Here is a 17,565-nt window from a genome sequence, read left to right on the forward strand (position 1 = left end):
ATCCAGCACACAGCAGCCAGGACAGAGAGAGACGAGGCAGGCCGCCCCCTAAGGCAGAGAGGCACAACTCACCCCATCTTGGCTTCTTCGCAGACTGATCTCTGAGCACCCAGATGATCAGACCCTCCCCTCAGAGCCTCCGAGCCGCCCAGGAAACCCCCCTTGCAACGGGAAGTGCCGGCTTGTACTTTGAACGCTGTGTTCGATACACCACACTGACCATGTCAGATGTAACTGCACAGTTTCAAACTACACCTTGTTTTGGAAATTCCCTGCATCTCATTTCCCCTTGTGTTTTAAGGGAGCTCATTTTTAGGGGTTCTTTGTTAGCTCCCTTGAGCCACCCCAGGCTTCGGGTGCTGCAGAGAGAATCAGCTCAGCCCCTGGTGGTCCATAGGGTTACCAGGAAAATTAGAGTTGGAAGGGACCTCAGGAGGTGTCTAGTCCAACCCCCTGCTTAAAGCAGGACCGACCCCAACGAAATCATCCCAGGCAGGGCTTTGTTAAAACCCGTCCTGTGTAAGACAGGCCAGGGAACATCCTCAGACCATTCCTGCTTGAACTAGAGCAGCTATTCCTGGAAAACAGCCAGGCTTGGTTTTAAAACTGCCCGTGATGGACGACTCCCCCCAGATCACTGACCTCCGGCTGGGCCGGTGCATGGCGCTGCTGGGACCACGGTGGGCAGGGCTGGCCACATTTGATGGGGGCGGGATGACGGGTGAGGAATTGTGGGGCAGGCTTCCCCAGAATTAGAAGGTGGGTGACAATTTTCCAAAGGTTGAGTTTTGAATTCAGGTTTCTAGTAAACCAAACCCCTCGGAAAAGGGAAGGTGAAAACGTTGGTCCGTTGTTTTCAGATTTTTTGACCACTGATAGCACTCGTTGAACTTTTAATATTTGTTACAATTAAAATAAATAGTAAAACACCCTGGCATTTTAACGGACTTTCTGACCAGCTGCTCTCCCCACAACTGTGCGGCTGGCTGTGCACAGCTGGGGCACAAAGAGCTATTCCTTTCAGCTCGCGCAGGTAATGCTCGCAAATACACGTAATTCCCTGGACCTTCCAGCTGGCTCGCCCTTCCCAGCAGCACCCCAGCTGAGAGTCCCACGTGGCTCAGTGACTGGGGCTGGGAATTGGAGCAGGTGTTATAAGCGCTGACTGTCAGCCCTGCAGGTAGGACACACAGGCAGCCGGGCACACAGGCAAGTACGAGGCGTTTTCTCTCTTTGGTTCTGCTCTGTGACACTTGGGTGCAGTTTAGATGAGCTCGTGGCAAGGCAATGCAGCTCAGTTCACTGCCTGCGCCCCATTATCATTGTAACATGGCATCGTTTGTTGGAAGTTTGTAATGAGGAGCTGGTTTGGGGTCAGAATCTACCTACCCACCGCCATATCTGTCTATCTATCTACCATATCTATCTGTCTGTCTATCTGTCTCTCTCTCTCTATCTAAATGCTGTCCAGAAGATTAACAATGAATGTTAAGATACACGAAAGAGGGACTCTCCATGGTTAACAACACAGGACTATCTAGAATCATATTCATTTTTGGCAGAGGATATAAAACCTCATGGTTCAGGTCTTCAATCAATGTCTTACTATTAGGGATTAACGTGAGACCTTCCTGGGTGGGACGGGGGGAAGCGTATCCCACATCTGCCTGGGTTTCTTGCCCTTTCCTTTGCAGCATCAGCTGTTGGCCACAGCCAGAGAAGGGAGATGGATGGAGCATGGGTCTGATCCAGTCTGACTATTCCTAGTCTGATTCAAACAGGTCGTGCTGCAAAGCACAACCAAGCGATGATGAGATTATGACGATGAAGGGCTCTTGCTCTTCATGCTTCTGGGCACATGCTGATTACCAGCTGGGGTGGGAAGAAATCCTGCTTCTCTCCCGTGGTACAGCGCTGAGTAATGCCATGCGTTCGCTGTGCAGGGATGCACTGCTGTCAGGGAAAAGAAGTGTGTGTGAGAGGAACAGACGCGTACTATCTCCTCTACCTCCCTTCCACTGATTCAAGCACTGGAATAATTGCTGGTGGGTGGCTACGTGCGTGTTCGTGTGTGGTGGTCAGGGTGACGCTTCCCGTGAAGCAATCAGCGCTGGCCCCTGTTTGAACAGGATTGTGGACGAGTGTCCCAGTGTGTTAGCGTCTGTGTTTCTTAGTGGACATCTGAAAATTAACCTATTCTCTGTCTCAGTTTCATACATATTCACCCCAATCAGAACCAACAACCTCCTGGATGCACAAAATGCACAGGTGGGGAAACTGAGCTGCTTGGAGGTTTTTCCAACCTGGGTACCAAAAGTCAGGCCCCTAAATTCATATTTTGGCATTTAAATAAGTAGCCTGATCTTCAGAGCTGCTGATATTCAGAAACCACCGGGAGCTACTCAGCACGACCTGGAAATCAGGCTGCCTAAACATGGATTGGGGGCACTGCCGGGTTGGAGTTTTTTCAGAAGTGGCACAAGAATAAATAGACATTTCCCTTTTCCACCCCGAGTTAGCCAGTGCAGTCACATGCCCTGGAGTTGAACAATGCTACGTTGCTATTCTGATATGTCTCGACCAAAGGCTGCACTCCCAAAGCGACAGAACACAAGTCCTGGAAGTACTGTAAGGGGTTGTTCTGCCTTCCCAAAAAGTGTTGGAACAGCATTCTGGAGTGTTCCAGCACGCCTTGAGTGCTGGTCCAGACGCAACAATTAACTCCTTAGCTGGTCATGGTTGGTAAACGCTGACTTTTTAATAGCAACCACTGTATGCTATCTGGGAATTGATATGGTTTCATCACCATAGAATCTGATCAACTCCCAGCCATTAATGGATGTTTGCTTGCACACCTGTGTGAAGTAAATCGGGATTATTAGTCACACTTTCACATGCAAAACTGAGGCACAGGAAGATGAAGTGACTTGCTCAAGTTCATACAGGAAACCTGTGGAAGAGATGGGAACTGAGCCTGAGTCTGGCCAGCCCAATGCCTTGATTACAAAACTATCTGTTTTCCCCAACAGGAGAAAAAGAACCTGACTCTTTGGAAGGAATTCTGAGTCGCTGATAAACAGATGTGTTGCCCTGCAGAATCTAATGAGCGTTTTAACTGTCTATTTCTCGATTATTGTTTCATGAAAGGGAGCTTCGAACCCAGATGGGACGCGATACGGGGCACAGCGTGTCAGCGGGAGATGCCACCAACCACAGCAGCACTTCAGTGTTCCTCCTGACAGGCATTCCCGGACTGGAGCATGACTACCGCTGGCTTGCTGCCCCTTTCTCTTTCATGTACGCTGTTGCAATTCTGGGAAACTGCACCATCCTGTGTGTCATAAAAGCAGAGCAGCAGCTCCACCAGCCCATGTACTATTTCCTTTCCATGCTGGCCGCCACCGACGTGGCTCTGGCTCTGTCCACGCTGCCTACAGTGCTGCGTGTGCTTTGGTTCAACGCCCGAGAGATCAGCTTCAGCGCCTGCCTCCTCCAGATGATCTGCATCCACATGTTCTCCTTCATGGAGTCCTCCGTGCTGCTGGCCATGGCCTTCGATCGCTACGTCGCCATCTGTAACCCTCTGAGATACGCCTCTATCCTGACCAGCCCCAGGATCGCAAAAGTAGGGCTGGCGATTGTCTGCAGATGTACCTTCCCGATGCTCCCACTAATCTGTCTTTTTATGCTTCTCCCGTTCTGCAGGTCCCATGTGCTCTCCTATTCGTACTGTTTGCATCAGGATGTAATAAGGCTGGCGTGCTCAGACACCACGCTCAATAGCATATATGGCTTGATTTTAGCGCTGCTCATTGAGGCATTAGACCCAGTGCTGATTGTCCTGTCTTATGTTAAGATCATTAAGATGGTCTTAAGCATCGCGTCCAAGGAAGAGCAGACCAAGGGCCTGAACACCTGCGTCTCACACCTCTGCGCTGTCCTGCTCTTCTACATCCCCATGGTCGGCTGGGTGATAATTCGCAGGTTTGGGGAACACACTGCTCCCGTTATTCACATTCTCATGGTGAACACCCACCTCTTCATCCCCCCCGTGCTCAACCCCATCATCTACAGCGTGAAAACCAAACCGATTTGAGAGGGGATTCGCAGGATCTTGCGTCAAAAAAAGGCCTGACCCGGGCATCTCCAGTGGCCAAGGTGTTATTCTGTGATATGTATCCTAACTCCTCATCGACTTGTGAGACTGGGTGATAGACAGACAGACAGATAGATGGACGGACAGACAGACAGACAGACGGACAGACAGACAGGTGTGTGTGGGGACAGACAGACAGAGCTAAGGGCACTTCCCCTGTATGGTAGCAAGTATACATACTTATAAATCCCTTGGATTTTTCTGCTTCATGTGACTCATTAAAAACCAGAACTGTGGCTTAAGATGTGAAGTGCTTTTCCCCTCCGCTGCTGACTGCAGGTTCCAGGCCCTCAAAGGCTCACATGGAGTGGGGCAAGACGCCACAAAGGCTCCCCAGCCCACAGTTTCAGAGCCGTGCTGTCGTCGCGGTGCAGTAGCTGCTTTCCCTTTTCCTCTGTGCAGGCCAGCCTCTTCCTGCCCAGCCCCTCCCAGCCCAGCTCCGGCTCACAGAGGGATAGCGGAGCACAGACACTGTCGCGACTGGCAGGGCAGTGGCTCCAGATAAGGAGCCCCCGGGGAATGCCAGGCAAGCCCCCCCCCGGCCTGCTCCTTAGCCATGAGAGGAGCCTGCAGAACTTGTTTCCTTCGCTCTGACAAAGCAGAACAGGGGCTTCCAGCTCCTGTGCGGGTCTCTCCCTGCCCATCACTGGATTTACTGCCCATGGCTTCCTGGCCCCGCAGCCTTTGTATTGCTGGTGTACGCCCTCCCTCCTGCTCAGCCAGCTGAAAGGGGGGTGCATTAGCAGCAGGGGCTTTGTGTTCGCATGAGTGCAAGGAAGCACTGAGCAGAATGTCGCTGTATGTGGATAAGCACACCCAGGTGCTGAGCGTGATGGGAAATGGCTTTGGGCGACAGCCCACGCTTGTGTGAACCGCTGGGGGAATGAGACGTGCGTCGATTGTGTGAAGAGGTGGCAGCAGAACCAGGCTCAGCCTGAGATCAGGAAAAATTCACCCTGAAATAAACAGAGCCCAACCAGGGTGGTGGGCGGATGTTCCCACTTCATCTGGGGGGAGCAGGAGTGAGAAATCGTCTGCTGGGATGGCACCTGCCCTGGCAAAGGGCGACCCTCAGACACAGGGTGACGATCCCCTCCCACTGTTAAAAGGTAGAATTAATGGTTCCCCTTGGAGTCTCTGTCTGGTGAAAGCAGGGACATGGCTCCTCTGGCAGCAGAAGGTTTTCCCATGAGCTGACAGCTGAAATTCACTAAGCCTTGTCACTAGAGAAAGTGGGGAACCGTGACTGACAAGCAGCAGAGCGGTGCCAGCAGTGGTGGCACCCGGAGGTGGCAGGAGGCAGCAGCGGAGGAGGCCTGGTCGAACCCATGTACGGCAGGAGCCCGCAGAGTGGGACTGGCTGAGCCCCAGCTGAGAGGTGGACACTGCAACTGCGCCGGTCAGGGCAGGGGAAGCCAGACGGGTCAGGCGCAGGACACGCCCTGTGCTCTGCGGTGGGCTTGGCTCACTGAAGTCATGAATTCTGTTTGCCCGGGTTCCAAGCCAGGGCTGTGTTACTGCCTTCCTGTTATTAAAGGGTGACTTTCCACACTCAGACTCTGTGCTGGCGAGAGGGGAAGTGTTGCCTTTGGGGCGCCCAGGGGATGGTGTGTGATTTCCGGGTGACTGGCTGGGGGCTGGAGCCGGTTTGGTGTTGTGTCATTGACAGAGACCCCTCGATATAGCACCCAGCCCCGGCTGCTGTCGGCTCTGCCTGGCTGAAGGGTTACACTCGTTTTCTGATTAAAGGCGGGTTGGATTTTTTTTTAAACGAGTTAATGCAACGACTCTTCCTTGGGTTGCTGCAAGCAGTCAGGTCCACTGGCTCATCTTCTGCACCTTCAATAAAAAATCACACAGAATTGTACTGGTGGCTGTCTAAAACCCCGACCCGTGCCTAGCTGCTCAGTGCTGCGCCGCGGCAGGGTCACGCTCTCGGCTGGTTTATTCCAGCGGAACGACCACGCCAGGCCTGGCCGAGGTGATGTGACACGTGGCCCAGGCGTGTGCTCAGTGGAGGTTCTCAGCGGGTCAGGAAATAAAGGATTAGACTCCGTCTGCTCTGCCTGGCTGGCTGGCTGTCAGGTGTGCCGTCCTTACAGGAGCTCTCTGTTATGCAATGCACTGCACCCTGCAGGACATGAAAGCTTGGCCACCACGCCTTTCCACTTGAATGAAGGTATTCCTAGCCTGGCTGTAACTCAGCTCTGGGAAGGAAATTAAAGGTAGCTTCAAGAACGCAGCAAAAGGGGCTGTGATCCTGCGGTCCTCACTCAGTGCATGAGTACAGCTCACCAGCGTTCAGCCCAGGAGGCTGGGCTCTGTGCAGACCTTCCCCGGGAGCAGTGGCTGCCCCGTGCAGACTGTGGGTACTCAGCAGTCTCTTCCTTAACTGTGGGGTCCAGGCCAGAACTTAGGACGACCCTGTGATCTTCCCCTGCGCAGCGCAATCTGCGTTAGCCAGGCCAGCAGCTGGAGAGAACCCCAGGTCCTGTCTGTGACCAGCAGCCTCAGGAAAGGCTGGCCCAGGAAAGTGTTCGCTACCCCATTTCACGCAAGCCCAGAGGGCTCATGACGCAGCCCACACAGCATCTCCCTTCAGAGCCGGGTTAAGTCCCTCCCAGATTCGGATCATGGCATTTTCTGCTGTTATTTTCTTACTAATTTAGTCTCTCTCTCTTCTGACACGGTGTTGGGGTGTCCGACTCCTGTGTTCTGCATTCTCCTTGCTGGCCATGGCCCAGGGTTCAGAGTCATAGAATCCTAGAAGATTAGGGTTGGAAGGGACCTCAGGAGGTCGTTTAGCCCTGCCCCACTGCAACTTGAGACCGTTGCTCCTTATTCTATCATCTGCCACCACCGAGAACAGCCTAGCTCCATCCTCCCTGGAACCCCCTTTCAGGTAGTTAAAGGCTGCTATCAAATCCCCCCTCATTCTTCTCTTCTGCAGACTAAACAAGCCTAGTTCACTCAGCCTCTCCTCATAAGTCTTGTGCTCCAGACCCCTCATCATTTTTGTTACCCTCCGCTGGACTCTCTCCAACTTGTCCACATCCTTTTTGTAGTGGGGGGCCCAAAACTGGACACAATACTCCAAATGCAGCCTCACCAATGCCGAATAGAGGGGAATAATCACTTCCCGCGACCTGCTGGCAATACTCCTACTAATGCAGCCCAATATGCCATTAGCCTTCTTGACAACCAGGGCACACTGCTGACTCACATCCATCTTCTTATCCACTGTTACCCCCAGGTCCTTTTCTGCAGAACTGCTGCCCAGCTCGTCGGTCCCCAGTCTATAGCTGTGCATGGGATTCTTCCGTCCTAGGTGCAGGACTCTGCACTTGTCCTTGTTGAACCTCATCAGATTTCTTTTGGCCCAATCCTCCAATTTGTCTAGGTCACTCTGTATCCTATCCCTACCTTCCAGGGTATCTACCACTCCACCTAGCTTAGTGTCATCTGCAAACTTGCTGAGGGTGCAATCTACCCCATCCTCCAGATCATTAATGAAGATGTTGAACAAAACCGGACCCAGGACTCACCACTGGGGCACTCTAGCTGCAAACTAGACATCAAGTCATTGATCACTACCCTTTGAGCCCGAAGATTTAGCCAGTTCTCTATCTATCTTATAGTCCATTCATCCAACCCACACTTCTTTAACTTGCTGATAAGAATACTGAGAGAGACAGTGTCAAAAGCTTTGCTAAAGTCAAGGTATATCACGTCCACCGCTTTCCCCATATCCACAGAGCCAGTCACCTCTTCATAGAAGGCAATCTGGTTGGTCAGGCATGACTTGCCCTTGGTGAATCCGTGCTGACTGTTCCTGATCACCTTCCTCTCTTCCAAGTGCCTCAAAATGGATTCCTTGAGGTCCTGCTCCATGACTTTTCTGGGTTCTGAGGTGAGGCTGACTGGTCTGTAGTTCCCCGGATCCTCCTTCTTCCCTATATTCCCTATAAAGGCACTAGATTTGCCTTTTTCCAATCATCTGGGGCCTCCTCTGATCACCATAAGTTTTCAAAGATAATGGACAGTGACTTTGCAATCAAATCAGCCAACTCCCACAGCACCCTTGGGTCCATTGCATCTGCCCCATGGACTTGTGCGTGTCCAGCTTTTCTAAATAGTCCTGAACCCGTTCCTTCAGCACTGAGGGCTGCTCACCTCCTCCCCATTCCGTGCTGCCCAGTGCAGTAATCTGGGAGCTGACCTTGTCTGTGAAGATAAAGGCAAAAACGTTTCCCCAACATTGAACACAACTCAGCTCAACTCGACTGGGTAAGGAACCCAATCATTTTGTCACGTTAGCCAAAGTAACCTCTCCGCCAGTCAATAAGGAAATCTTCTGGAGCGGTCCTCAGACCGTGGTCTGCAAATGAAGTTTAATACTCCACACTAATCCAGTTCTGGTGTTTTAGTACAGAAAGAGTACACTGACCTTGGGAACCATGCTTTGGAGGTTCTGTTACCTTTTGGGTCAACATGTCTTTGTGAAGTCTCATTTTCTTCTATGACAGCCATAAAGACACAGAGTAAGAATAGACGCAACGTGGAAAAAAACCTAATGGTTGCTGTCACTTCACTGCCTCCCGGAATGACAAGGTTCACAAGTGGAAAACAGGCTCCAGTATCACACTGAAATGTAAGTACAATATTTATATTCCAGTCAATGTATTTTATAATTATATGGCAAAAATAAGAAAGTAAGCCATTTTTCAGTACTAGTGTGCTGTGACACTTCTGTGTTTTTTATATCTGATTTCATAAGCACGTAGTTTTTAAATGAGGTGAAAGTTGGGGGCACACAAGCCAAATCAGACTCTTGAAAGGGGTACAATAGTCTAGGAAGATTGAGACCCACTGCTGTGGTGTGCTAACATGACAGTTGCTTATTTGCGGTCACTCAGATCTCTGTATTGCCACCTTGTCTGGGAATGTTTCCCCACAGCAGATGTGGTTACCACAATAAGGCTTTTGGCTGAACGCCGGAAAATAAATTTCCTAATACACTGAAATCGAACAAGACAAAGCAACAGTGGCAGATTAACATCCTGACGTTTATTCTTCTGTCACTTAGACATCCTAGCGTCCTGGGCTGCTGGGGCTGTAATTATGTTTACAAATGCATGGGAAAAATCCTGCTTTAATATTCTGTAACACCTTGGAGCGTTCTTCCTCAGCACTTACGTATGTTTGTTTGGGAACATCCTGAGGCCCTTTTGCTATAACGTGTAAGTGTCAGATGGCTATCAAGAATGCATTTGTTGGGTAAAGCAAGGAACATCCACTGTAAAGAGGTCTCTGCTAATGGATGGCAGTGGAACCCCTATTGATGGTTAATGCTACCCTGGTATCTGTTTTATTTCTAAGATTGTAGCATGTCGTATTTGGTGGGTGTATGGGATCCCAATTAGTGAATTTGAGAATGTTCTGCTAGAAGTAAAAAGAGTTAGTTTGTGTGACTGAGGAGTGAATGCAGTTTGAGTTTGTAGAAGATAAGGAGATGCAGAGGCCAGCAATCCTAAATCTCCATGGCAACAGGAGGGAGGGAAGACGCTTCGTTTAAAAAAAAAAACTTTTACAACCCAGATGGCTGAAGAACGTGTCCCAAGATAACCCCGGAACTCAGAGGAATTAACACCCAAGGACAGGACCAAGACGAAGTGTGAAACAGGAGCAGAAGGATAACAGACACAGTGTGACATGGTGAAATCCATAGACCCGAATGGGGATGGATTACTTATAAAGATGGGGTGGAAAGATGAGGACTTTGGGTTCATTCTGCAAACTCCAAGGAGCATCGCGTCGTGACCGACAGAGCCTGGCTCCATCCTCGTGCCCGCTCCATCTGGCCAGCGGCTCCTGAATAAGATTCCACTGTTTATTTCATTTCTAAATGTGACACCAGATCACCCCACGGATGGAGAGCTCAGGTGGTAGTTAGCAGTGATGCTGGCGATGGAGATGTTGCACGCTGAGTGGTGGTGCTCATTCACATAGCAAGCTATGGAAGGAGAGCGTGATCCGATGCCAAGAAGAGGCTATAGCCATGGGGACAATAGAGTATGAAGCTGCAGGGAAGAGAGTCGGTGTTTTGGTAAATGCTGAGATTATTGGTCTCCCCATGGTAAGGGGCAGCTAGACCTGCCAACTCCTGTGACGGTGACCAAGAGACACTAAATTGCACTCGCACCACCCTGACACACTCAAGAACTTACACACTCGCTGCCCTGGTGGGAGAGAACTCGCCTGCAATGAAAGCGTGAGGTGCATAGCCTGGCCGATTTACAACGCGCTGTATAAACCGCCTCACTGGAATGATACCATGTGGCTTTTTTTAAAAACTCTTCTGATCCCCCGCTGTCCGAGGGGCGGGAATAAAAGCAACATCTAGTTTCTCCTGTGGGCAGAGTCCCTGTCTTGGAGTAGTATACGGAAATGCTAATTAATTTGGACGTGAATGTAGAAAAGTCAGCCTTCTGCACCAACTCTCTGGCGGCATCCAAGTTTGCTTTCCAAGTACCCGTTAACACCTCCATGCAGCTTCCACAGCCAGAACGGAGTTACCCTCAACCCCCAGCCCACACTAGAAGCGCCCAAACGCAGTGAGCAGTTTGAAAAATGGAGGGCTTTCATCGAGTTTCAGGCCAGCGGGGACCATCGTGATCACCTGGTCTGATCTCCCACGGACCACAGGCCAGAGAATTTCACCCACTCGCCCCTGTACTGAGCCTAGCAACCTGGGGTTGGCTTGTTGTGTATTTTGTGTCTTGCCGTGGTGCCTTGGCTGCCATAGCAACAGAGCTTAGCTTGTTGCCATAGCAATAGAGTTAGACTATTAGGGGATAGCTCAGCCCGTCCTGACTGGTTTTAGTATTAGTTCAATAAAGACTTTCCATGGGTTTGCATCGCTCTGTGTTCTGTGCTGATTTCTCTCTGAATACAAGCGCTTTCCAAGGATTTAACATACCATGGCTAAAGCATCTTCCAGAAAGGCCGCCGGTTTTGATCTGAAGACATCTAGAGTTGGAGAATCCACCACTTCCCGTGGGAGCTTGTTACAATGGTCAGTCAGCCTCACTGTTAAAAGTCTGTGCCTTATTTCTAAATTTGAATCGGTCTGGCTTCATTTCCTTCTCGTTATGCTAGCCAGGCGCCCATTCCAAACGTTGAACCCTTATTTAAAACCCTTGCCCCATGACTTTTAAAATTGAATTCTTTAAAAAGAAAACAAAAACAACAACAAAACTCAGTGATCCGGCTGCGCCAGAAATATGAAGTGTTAGCACGCGCATGCGTGTGCATCTGGGAGAAAAGGCAGGTTTTGCAGAACACCCAGAAGATGATCCACTCGGGCAGCGTTGAGTTTAAGTCAGAGGAGCACAGTCCAGAGTCCTGAAGAACGCCCTATGGGCAGCGCTCTCTCGCCAATACCAAGGGAGCCTCACCACAGCTGTGCCAATATGCGAAACTGCGCTCACTTGGGCTCTTACTGAAAACATGCACGTTCTGAACTCGCTCGCTTTCTTTTCAGCGGAACCAGGGATTAGTCCCACTGCCCCGGCCAGGGTCCAGCTCAGATAACTGCATTCTGCCTTCCCTGCCATTTCAGCGGAATGCAGAATTCCCCTCCACGGCCCATCCGAAAGCATCATGAAGTGCTGCTGTTAAACTGACTGCCACGTCACAGGGGTGTGATCCAGACACTGGTGGTCGGAGAGCACGGAGATGATTTCACCTTCTTTATTCCCAGGCTGCCAGGGGCCAGTCTAGATCTGAGGGCAGCCCTAAGGCTTGCTGGGACTTGCGGCCCTGCTCCCCCACCCATCCTCAGCCTGCAAATCCCATGGTGCTTGCGTTACCGGTGGAAATTCATCACCTCTCTGTTCTCTCACCTCTCAACCCTCCAGTTCATCTCCCCCAGGCCTTGGGCAAGGCAGGACTGTGTGCGAGTGTGCTTTCCCCAGCCTTGTTTTAAATCCCATCCAGGACGGGACTTCACTTAGACCTGGTGACGAAATGGGGCGTCTGGACTCTGTGCTTCTCGTTCATTGTATCAAATTTATTAAAATCCAACAGTAGCTCAGCAAAGAAAAACCAAACAGCATGTTGTTTGCTTCTGGGACAGGGCTGCATTCCAGACGACACAGCTGCAATAAAGCAGGAGTTCGGAGTTAACTGGGAAATGAGATGGACGCACAATAAATACCGCAAAGCAGGACAATTTGGCTGTAAATGCAGCAAGGGAACCCAGCGGAAGGTTTCACATGCCCTCTACTGGTGATCTGTTGATAAATCACTGGCAGGTTGCATGGGTTGGTCCTGCTTTGAGCAGGGGGTTGGACTAGATCAGTGTCTCTCAACGACCGGTCTGCGGACTGTCACAGGTCCCTGAGATCCCCTTCACCCAATTTAGGAAGACAGCAAGCCGGTCCCTAGTATCAAAAAGGTTAAGAAACACTGGACTAGATACCTCCTGAGGTCCCTACTAACCCTCATCTTCTATGATTCTAAGTTCCCAGTTGTGCTGCCTTTGGAGGGGAAGGTCAGCTGGATGCATTTACTACTCACAAGAATTTCTCGCCTCCTATGTTAACGATTTCATGGCAAGACCTCAGGGAGGCATCTGCGGCTGTGTCTATTTGATGTGCACAATATGGTTTTACGCTCTGAAACGCGAGCTGCCTTTTTTTTTTTTGTAAGCCTCGTTTCGGTAAGCGAGGGGCGATCTGGGGGCCCGACTGCAGCCCCGTAAAATGATCCTGATTTTTGGCACGTGGGCGTTCAGACCTTTCTGAGAATGAGGCTCCTACATGGAGGACACCCGAGCTCGCCCGTTCTCTCGGTAAGCGCCAGCCTCCATCTTTTTGCAATAGGCAAGTGCGACCCACAGGGAAATGACCAGAGTGGAAGCAGGAGAACTCAGGATAAACATAACGTTTGGGAGATGGGTTTGCCAGGCCCGCTCGCTGTCCAGGGCACGTTTCTGAACAGATGACAAAGCGTCCATAACTGATCAACGGAGGTTTTAATAAACGGTGAAGCAATTGTTACAGGCTGCGAGAGAGTCAATCGACTGCTCATAGCACGCACTACTCCTGTCGTGTTTAGCACATCTTCTGACCACTTATTAACCCTTTATAAACGAGCGCTAGATGTGCCCTTTGTCAAAAGTGTGGCTAGTTCAGCTGGGGAATTGTGTCCCACGGGAAGCGGGGGAAGCCCCATCACAAAGCCCTGGTGAGTGCACTGCCGGGAACAACCCTGCACTGGCCCAGAAGTGATGGACGGGCGCGTCTCACACAGCCTGCCCATGTCTAGATTCTGTGATTCCATGAGCCACCTGCCGACGCTCCATTGCCCAGCCATGCTCTGCGAGCTGCTGTCTTAGAAGGAGGCAGAAGAACCGGGGCCCCTCAGCCACTTCTGCAAGGATTGTTCGGGTCGTACTGTGCCCTCTGTTCCTACACAGCGAGCCCAGAAGCCCCAACAAAATGGCCCACCTTTTGCTGGCGGAAGGTGATTGAACCTACGCGGCGTAACCCTCCCTCCCTACCGAAGCCCCTGTGTGTAACCTCTGCACAGCTGGGGCTCTCTGGGGGTACTGGGTGGACCAGGGTCAGGACTCCCCAGATGCATGCGTGTCTGCCGCGCCCACAGGGCATTTCTCACACCAGCTGCCATTGGCGGGGGTGACTTTAGCTTGCTCCATTTCCCACTCTCTGCCGTCAGCCCCCCTGGCAGGGTTTCCTGACCCAGACATGGCTGCAGAGGGCAACCTGACACTCTTGGGAGATGCCTGGGAGCAAGCACAGCAAGAATGCTCAGCGCCAGGCGCTCCATGCGACCGGCCGGTCCCCTGAGGCATGCATGGGGAGATTCTGTGGGCGTCAAGACGTCCGCATTTAAGGAGGTCACCCCCACTCCCTGCTCCAGAAACTCACCGCTCCGACTCCCCCAGCTGCTGAGAGACTGATGTGGCAGAACCTCTGCTCCCTCTCGGGGCTGGGGTTCACCCAGTAACGGATTACCCCCCCCCAGGAGCTTTAAAACGGGAACGCGTGATCCAAGCCCAGCATTGTCTATGAGGAACATGGGACATTCTTGTCTGCCACAAACACCCAGATTTTCCCTTCAGTTAGGAAGAGATTCAGTGTTCACAGCAGAACACAAGGTGCATGAGATCTGGATACAGAGCAGGGCTTAAATTCTCAGAGACTATTTCCCAGAGCCCCCCATCCCCATTCGGGGCTTGGGGCTTTAGTCCCATGGGACGCTGTCAGGATCCTGCGGGTTGGAAAATATTTACCGGAGCTCTGCTCCGGATGGCTCCAGCTGAATTTAAGCTCTGGGACAAAGCATTTCCCAGCTGAGGGAATCTGCTCCGCAGTAAACTTCCAGAGGTGCTTAGACTAATCCAGAGTCTGATCACCGTGAGAAAACACGGCAGAAACTTCCTCCTGGGCAGAACTTCTCCACCAAACCCAGAAGGACATTCACAGTCACAACCAGCCCTTTATATCTCCTCCTGTCCTTCCCCCACAAATAAACCAAGAGAAAACCCTGCTCCCAGCAGAGCTTTCTGTAACCCCAGGAGAGAGAGCAGCCAGAGACTCCAGGAAGTCCCTGGGGACCAGCTCACTATTGCCAAGTTCTTTTAGGTGGAAGGTGGTCAGATACTATGGTGATGGGCAGCAGCACAACGCTCTAAGATACGTAGCTAAGCAGTATTGTGTCTTATCAACATTGCACCCTAGATTCAGTTACCTGAGGGACGTCCAGCAAAGTGCAAGTGCAAAGGTAAGTCACTGTGATCAGCAGAAACGTTGCCTTCCCCTTGGGGACAGGAAGAAAAGTCCAGGAGAATCTCAACACGAACCAAGAGAAATGCCTGCACTGGCTCTCTTCTTCCACGGCGATCGGGGGTCATCTATGGAGAGAGGGCTGGGTGTCCGGAGAGCCGGAAGCCTTTTAAACAAGCAAAGACCTTTACAGTCTGGGGGAAGAGTCGCCAGCAAATATGCGTCTGGGCAAAGGCTTTCCTTTGTTTCTTTTTGAGGTTAAAATATAGACAGGGAGGTTTATTGCCTGAGGACTACGTTTTCAGAGGTGACTAGTGACTTTAGGGGTGCAACTTGAGGCACTTTAAGAGCCTTCCTCCCCGAAATCTGACCCCTTTAAGTTCTCTTCAGTTGGGTCTCCAAAACCCCTGGCCCCCCAACCACTAGCTACTCTTAAAACCTTAGGTCTGAAGGAAGAGACAGGGTCTGTCTGTCGTAGCAGCCATGCCACAACCCCCTTCCCTCCAGGGGGCTTACGCCAGGGATGGCCTCGACGCAAAGACTTAACAATCTTACTGTACTGCAGGTCCAAAGGCTGGAAGTCCCTGGTAGGCTCCAAGTCTTGTACTGTGCTGTACCTAGAGAGAGTCTTTCTGTGACGGCCCCGTGCACTCAAACAGGAAACCACCTTGCTGCCTTTCGGAGTCATCTCTGTTTTGGGGCTGGGGTGTGAGATCACGTCAGCCAGTTTCCAATAAATGGTGGAGCCCGGCTAGCGCCACCCAGGACATGCCAAGCATCACGGCGCTGCCCGGCCCCACCACCAGGAACTTCATGGCAATACCGGGGACAGAACTCAGATCTTCCTGCTCCAAAGGGCCGACCTGATGCCCACGGGAAGCCCGGGGAGTCTGCCCGTCGATTTCAAGGGGCGCTAGCTGGGGGGCCCAAAGCACAGGCGGAGCCGTTTCAATGAATGGGGGGGGGGTCCTCCACCTCCCTGAAGTGATTATTCCTCAGAAGACTCGTCTTTCATTGCCCGCAGTGTAGGACACACAGCTGAGCAGCTCTGAGAGCCTGGCCCGGGAGGACCCCCTACCGTATATTGTTGTCCCTTTGGAGCCAAGCAGCTAGTCAAAGCTTGCGGCCCCGTAGCCGTTCCAGCTGGGAGACGCAGTTGTTCACAGTCAGGCGTTTCTTTGCTGCAGTTTAGCGTCTTTACAAAGGATGTGCCAAGTCCTGCGTCTGCAAACGCAGAAGGAAGTGAATAGCAAGGAACAGCTTCTTTTGCTGGCAGCACCATGAACGCTCTTTGCAGCTGGCACCCCTGACCCAAAACCCTCTCTCCAGGCTTCTTCCAGGGTCAGCTACCGTGCTGTCAGCGGCTCCTTTAGCTGTCCCTCTTTCCAGGCGTCTGGTCGGTTCTCAATTTCTTGCCTTCCGGCCTCCTACCCACCCAACTAGCACCCGATCTCCTAGCCCTTGCATTGGCAGCCAGGGAGACCCCTCAGTCCAGATGAGTTAGCTGTGGCCTGCCACGCGGCCTCATGGCCTGGACAGTTCCCCCATCATCATCATCAGTTGTTTCTTCTCCATAAAGAGACGCGACTGCTCTTGCTGTCAGCGTGGGTGTGCTCAGCACCCGTCGGCTTTAACCAATGGTCTAGACCCAGATTCTAGAGCGAGCTCAGTGCTGCCACTCACACCTTTCAGTGTAACAGCACAAATCCTTACAAGTCCTACTCCCGATTCGGCCAAGCCCTGCACATTCAGGCCTGCTGGACACTGTGCAGTGAGGTCGCCGGTAGGCGCCGGGCAGCGACCTATTTGTGCACGTGTCTATGCTCGAATTTGTCCCTGGCTGACGTAACTGCCCTGCTTACAGCGACACAGTAAAATCCCTTCCCAGAACAGCGTGGAGCGACGGTCAACCTCCTGAGGTCGATGCAGGAGGGGCGTAGACACTGCATGACTGATTTCAACCCTAATAGTGCTCCAGCAGCTGTCCCACAACATCCCGTTCCCACTGACCGTGACTGCCCGGGTAATTTGTAAGCCCCGTTCTCACAGCACATACCAGCATCGCGTTATCAACGCAACGGAGCCCACTCAGAATCACAGGGCCAGAGTCTATCGATATTAGGGATTCATCACCGTAGCATGTGAGCAGATCCTCCATAAAACCGAGGTAACAGTGACGTCCCTAATGGCTCTCATGAAGGCTCTGTCTCTTCTCCAGTGGCTGCTCTAGCTCACACTTTCACCGATTTTAAGACCAGAAGGGACCGTTATGATAATCTGCTCTGACCTGTGACACTACACAGACCAGAGAGTCTCACCCAGTGCTTCCAGCACTGAGGTTTGAGCTAGACCATGTCTTTCAGAGAACCATCCAGCCTCGATTTAAAGACGCCAAGTGATGGAGAAGCCACTGTGTCCTGTGGCAAGCTGTTCCAAAGATGAATTGCCCTCCCTGTTAAAATGGGTCTTGTTTTCTGTTTGACCATTGCTAACTTCAACCCCCAGCCAGTGGATCTCATTGCACCTTCGTCTGCTAAATTAAAGCCTGTAATTTGATGGATTGTATTTATGAAAACATTAATCCAATCTGGGATGTGG

The 17,565-nt window shown here is 51.6% G+C and overlaps 1 protein-coding gene across 1 annotated transcript; it reads left to right on the plus strand.

The window, feature by feature from the left end:
* The first annotated feature begins 3,295 nt into the window (after positions 1-3,295).
* LOC137147180 (olfactory receptor 51I2-like) lies at positions 3,296-4,096 on the plus strand. Its single transcript, XM_067539046.1, has one exon. The coding sequence runs from the start codon at positions 3,296-3,298 to the stop codon at positions 4,094-4,096; it is 801 nt and encodes a 266-aa protein (XP_067395147.1).
* The last annotated feature ends 13,469 nt before the right edge of the window (positions 4,097-17,565 follow it).

This window comes from Emydura macquarii, unplaced genomic scaffold (assembly GCF_026122565.2).
Source record: "Emydura macquarii macquarii isolate MOO-44397 ecotype Brisbane River unplaced genomic scaffold, CSIRO-AGI_Emac_v2 contig_509, whole genome shotgun sequence".
Taxonomy (NCBI): domain Eukaryota; kingdom Metazoa; phylum Chordata; order Testudines; family Chelidae; genus Emydura; species Emydura macquarii.

Excerpts from the sequence above, each read along its gene's own strand:
- LOC137147180 (XM_067539046.1), top strand. The coding sequence starts at position 3,296 with ATGTACGCTGTTGCAATTCTGGGAAACTGCACCATCCTGTGTGTCATA.